This window comes from Balaenoptera borealis (assembly GCF_965194805.1).
Source record: "Balaenoptera borealis genome assembly, chromosome: 16".
Taxonomy (NCBI): domain Eukaryota; kingdom Metazoa; phylum Chordata; class Mammalia; order Artiodactyla; family Balaenopteridae; genus Balaenoptera; species Balaenoptera borealis.
The window spans coordinates 88,266,024-88,271,023 of NC_138872.1; the positions used below are offsets into that span (position 1 = coordinate 88,266,024).

General features: G+C 67.0%; 1 protein-coding gene across 1 annotated transcript in view; it reads right to left on the reverse strand.

Annotated features, from left to right (window-relative positions):
- The window catches only part of UNCX (UNC homeobox), a 6,236-nt gene that overhangs the window by 252 nt on the left and 984 nt on the right, over positions 1–5,000 (reverse strand). Inside the window, exons 1-3 of the mRNA XM_082360151.1 lie at positions 3,750–5,000; positions 3,331–3,506; positions 1–1,262 (exon numbers count right to left, since the gene is read on the reverse strand). The exon at positions 1–1,262 is cut by the window's left edge and continues 252 nt beyond it; the exon at positions 3,750–5,000 is cut by the window's right edge and continues 984 nt beyond it. Coding sequence (XP_082216277.1) covers positions 117–1,262; positions 3,331–3,506; positions 3,750–4,038 — 1,611 coding nt within the window. The 5' untranslated portion in view covers positions 4,039–5,000 and the 3' untranslated portion in view covers positions 1–116. The remainder of the gene's footprint in view (positions 1,263–3,330; positions 3,507–3,749) is intronic.

Sequence of the window (5,000 nt, forward strand, 5' to 3'; positions counted from 1 at the left end):
AAAAAAGAGGAAGAAGCAGTGTTTCGAAGCCGATCACCTGATTTCGCTGTGTGAGTCGGAGCCTGAGCGAGCGGCCGGGGGCCGGCTGAGCGCCTCCCTCGGCCCCGCCGCCGCCCTCAGTCCATGTCCACCTCCTCGCCATCCGGCGCGCTGGGTCCGGCCGCGGCGCCCGATTCGGGGGTCCCGCCAACGGCCGGCTCCGCAGCGGGGCTGGGAGCCCGCGGGCCGGGCCCGGGCGACAGCGCGAGCGGTGGCGGCGGCGGGGCCGCTGGGCGGGCGGCCCCCGCGTCTGCGCAGTCCCTGCCGCCGCCCTCGGCCGCGGCCACCGCCGCGTCCCGGAAAGGCGCTGGGGTCGGGGCCCCCGAGGAGGCGACGGCGTCAGGGCTGCGGCGCGCGAAGGCCGAGTCCGGAGCGCCGCCGGGCCCCGGGAAGGCCCCGAAGCTGGCCTGGGCGGGCGGCGCGGGCGGAGCGGCGGGCGCTGGCGGCGCGTCCTTGGGCGCGGGCTCGGGACCCGCGCCGCCCTTGAGCGCGGCCTGCGGCACCAAGAAGCCGAGCGGCTGCGTGATGGGGTAGAGCAGGAAGTGGCCCTTGCCGATGAGGGTCCGCGGCGCGCACGGCAGCCCGGGCGCGAAGTCCAGCCCCGCAGCGGCGGCGGCGTTGGCGGGGGGCGCTTTCCGGCGCGGCGGCGAGTCAGACAGCAGGCTCTCCACGCTGAACGGGCTGGCCTTGGGCGGGCCCGCGGCGCCGCGCTCGGCCGCCGCCGCCGCCCCGGGCGCACACGGGGCCGCGTCCTTGTCCGCGGGGCGGCCTAGCCGCGGCTGCGGGCCGGCGCCGCTTCTTTGGCTCGGGTAAAAGGCGGGATCGCAGGTGCCGGGAGCGGGCGGTTCGCCGGGCGGTGCGGGCGCAGCACCGGCGGCGCCGGCGGCGTGCGCGCCGGGGCCCTTGGCCGCGGCGGCGGGCGGCGGCGGCTCGGGCGGCTCCGGCGACAGGCCGCCGCCGCCGCTGTCGCTGTCGGAGCTGGGCGCGCTGTGCAGGGACAGGCCGCCGGGCGAGTGCAAGTGGCGGCTCTGGCTCTTGAGCAGCTTCTTCTCGTGCTTGCGCTTCTTCTTCTCCATCTTCTCCAGTTCCTTGCGCGCGATCTCCTCCGGGTCCATCGGCTCGCCACTGCACGTGGTAGGGTGGGAGTTGTGCGCCGGCCGCCCAGGGCCCTTCTTCGTGTTCTCCTTCTTCCTCCACTTGGCCCGGCGGTTTTGGAACCAGACCTAGAGCAGCCGGATAGGGGAAAGGAAGGCACGGTCAGGCAGCAGGCTTGCCGCGGGGGGGCTGCGGGCCTCCCCACTCCCCCTAGAGAGGCCTGCACAACCTCGGCTCCGGCCAGGGGGCGGGAGCCGAGCCACGCGGCCCAGCCGACCCTGAACTGGATTTCGGCACTCAAGCTGCAGGTTCCAAAGTGTTATCTTTTCCACCCAGAAGGAGGTAGATGGGGCCTCTCGGCCGGCTTCCCGCTCCAGCGTCTCACCTCGGGGAACTGGGAGCTGCCCCTTCGTTGGGCAGGGCCGGTCTGGCCCCAGACCGAGGGCGTCGGGTTCCTGGTCGGGAGGCAGAGGGCAGGGCCCCTCTTCGCCCCTCCTGGCTTCTCACAGCTTGTGTTCTAAGCAGCCCGCCTGGCCCGGCGCTGAACGTCTGGCCTGAGGACCAGGAGCGGCTGGGCTCAGCTGCCCTCCACACCTGTCTTCGGCTCCCTGGAGACTGAGTCAAAGCCCAGATTTTGGGGGTTCCCGTGAAGGGAAATCTGGGTGCTTTTTCCTCCAGAAGGGCCTGGGAAGCCGAACTGGGGGGGGGGAGAGCTTCAGCAGCCCCTCCCTCCCCCCTACCCCCATTCACACAGCCTGCTTTCTGAAGGAAGGTTCCATGCCAGGGCACCAACACAGCTTTCTCAAACCAGTTGTGCTTGGCCTGGACCAGGGAGGGGTCCGGCAGTAAGGGAAGCAAGAGGCCAGCTTCCAGGCCGTGCAGAGAAGAGGCCAGGGCCCGTCCTGCATCCTGCCGCCTCTCTGCAGGCCTCCTCCTGGGAGCCCCGCGGTTCTCCAGGGTGGCAGCAGCCCTAGACCCTGGCTCCAGCACCACACACAGAGTCAAATCCCGCTGAGCCCCAGGCACACGACCCTTCTCAAAAGATCGCGGTAATTCGAATTCTTTGTTCCGGCTGTGTAGAGACCGGCACAATGGCAGGCCCGCCTGGTCACCGGCACCCTTTTTTGGTGCCAAGGTGCGTGAGTTAAGTGGTAACCTCCCCAAGACTGTCTCTGCCCTTTCATTCTTTTTTTCTTTTTAAATACTTTTTTATTGGTGTAAATTCCAGGCTGCCTTGTCACCCAGAATTTCTCATTATCATATTAGAGGAGAAATGAAGAGGTCTTGACTTCACTTAAGACACTTAGAACAAACTGGGTAAGAGGATTTACAAACAGAAGAGGTCATACGGGGAGGCCCGAACACAGGAGAGAGCACCTTTTAGACAAAGCTACTGGCGCTAAGCAGGTGCCTTCCCAGCCTTGGCCTCCAAGCCCAGCGCCCACAGCTGTGACCCACACCCCGCTGACCACCACACCGACCCGGAAAAAGATGTCCGTACTTTAGGGAAACATCTAATTATGCACGATTCATCTTGAATTTTCAATCCACCAAATTGACACTGTATTTTTAAAAAGAATACCGCCGGCAGTCTCGGAATAAAATCAAATTACGGGAGAAAAAAAGAAAAGATATAACCGATGGTGTTAAAGATTCAGACACCCTTTCCCCCCACAATGTGTTAATTGTTCGTGTCCGCCTCCCCTTCCTCAGCTGCCCCCTTCTGCGAAGCTCTGAATAAATACATGTTTTCATGTGAATATTTTAGAGGCGAAAGTAAACAAACGCGCTAGCTGCAGGCTGGTGTGCGGAGCCCCCAGCCGGGGCCCGGAGTCGCGGGGTCTGCCTTCTCCCGGTCTCCTCCAAGTCCCAGCCGGGCCGGTTCCTTCTGGCCGCCTAGCCCGCCCCAGCGCCTCGTTTCTCGCCGTCGCCCCGACCCACCACACAGCTCCCCGGTTCGGACGCAGCAGCCGTTCTCCGGCCCCTCCCGAGCCGCCTCGGCTCCCTCCGGGATGCCCGCCTCCCTCTCCGCGGGGCGCCGAGCCCCGGATCCCCCCACCTTCCGGCGGGCGTGCGCGCGGCGGGCTCTGACGGAGGCTGTGGTCTCCCACCTGGAAGCCGAGAACAAAGGCGGGCCGGGCCGCGCAGGCCGCCAGGCGGGATGCTGGCTCCCGGGACGCACAGGCGGGTCTTTACCTGAACTCGGGACTCAACCAGATCCAGGCGCAGCGCCAGCGCCTCACGCATGAACACGTCGGGATAGTGGCTCTCGTTGAACGCCTTCTCCAGCTCCTCCAGCTGCCAGCCCGTGAAGTTGGTGCGGGTGCGCCGCCGCTTGCAGCCCGGGCTCTCCTTGTCCGGGTCCCCCGAGTCTGCGGGCACGCACAGGACGCCGCGCGGCTCAGCCCCGGGCCCGGCTGGAACGCGGCCACCCGCTTCTGTCCAGGGGCCACCGAGAAGAGAGGGCGGCGCGCGCCCTGAGCCGGGCGGAGGGCGGCGACCGAGGAGCCGTGGAGCCGCGGCCGCCGCGCCGTGCCGCAGCCGCCCGCGACCCACTCCTCCGCCCGACGGGGTCCCCTGCCTCCCGCCGCCCCCTCCCCGCCCGCCGCGCCTACCTGACAGCTTGAAGGGCTGGCTATCGCCGCCGACCCCGCAGGCGGCCGGCAGCAGCGGCGTGGGATTGACCACCGAGGCGGCGGCGGCGGCGGCGCACGAGCCGCTGAGCAGACCGTCGATGGAGAAGGGTACCGAGGCGGCCGCGGCGGCGGCGGCGGCCGACTGCAGCTGGTGGCCGGCCAGCTCGTACACGTGGTGGTGGCCCAGAGGGTAGGGGAAGCCCACCACGCCGCCCAGTGAGCCCCCGAACTGGGCATGCGGGTGCTCCAGGAGGCGGCCGTCCATCATCTCGCGCGGGGGGCCGGCGGGGCCGGCGGCGGGGCGCGGGGGCGCAGGCCGGGGCCGGGGCGGGCCAGCGGCGGGAGGCGCGGACGGCGGCGGCGGAGACAGGGACCCGGAGCCCTACACATGCTTCGCCCGCGCTCCGGCGCTTTACTTTATCAACATCAAGCTCCCGATAATTAGCCGCGGCCCGGGGAATTTGGGACCAATAAGAAGCGCTAATCGGCTCTGACGTCAGAGGCGTGCTGGGTGCAAGGAAACGTTTTCCATATCGATTGCTAATTATACCTGACATGCACCTCAATAAACAGTATCAGGAACTGTCACAACAAGACGGGGGGAGGGGCGCGGGGAGCGGCCCGGGCGGGGGCCCCCGGCGAGCCCCCACCCCCATCCCCGCCGGACCCAGCCCGCGCCTCCCCCTGCCGCCGGCTCCCGCCCCTCCGCAAATCACTAATAGATTTCCCTTTAAAACATTCGCCGGCGTGTTGTGGGGGTTTTTCACCAGAAATGCTGTACTCTCTGAACCTTTAAAGCGATGTTGCTCCAATTACAGAGAGACACTGAGCGGCAAATAGACTGATCCAATAATAGGAGATCCATCATCCGCTCTTTCCGAAACTGTCACATTGAATTTAAAACTACAAGGGCTTCTCATCTCCTCTCCGGCTCCAGGCGGCGGGGGAGAGGAGCCCGGCGAGGGAGGGGCAGGCGGAGCGGAGGGAGGAGGTGACTCCGAAACAGATGACCAGTGCCCTCTCTGACTGATTGGCAGCAGCCCATTCTATAGACACAGAGGTGGGGGGTGGCTGGGGTGGCGCCCTGACCCCGTACCCTACCCCCTGCCCCCTACCCCGGCAAAACCCGGGCAGCGGCGGAGGAAGGAGGCGGACAGGAGGAGGGGAAAAGTAGTTTGGGGTGGCAGCCAATCAGGCCCCCTACACACACACAAGTGAAGAAATAAATAC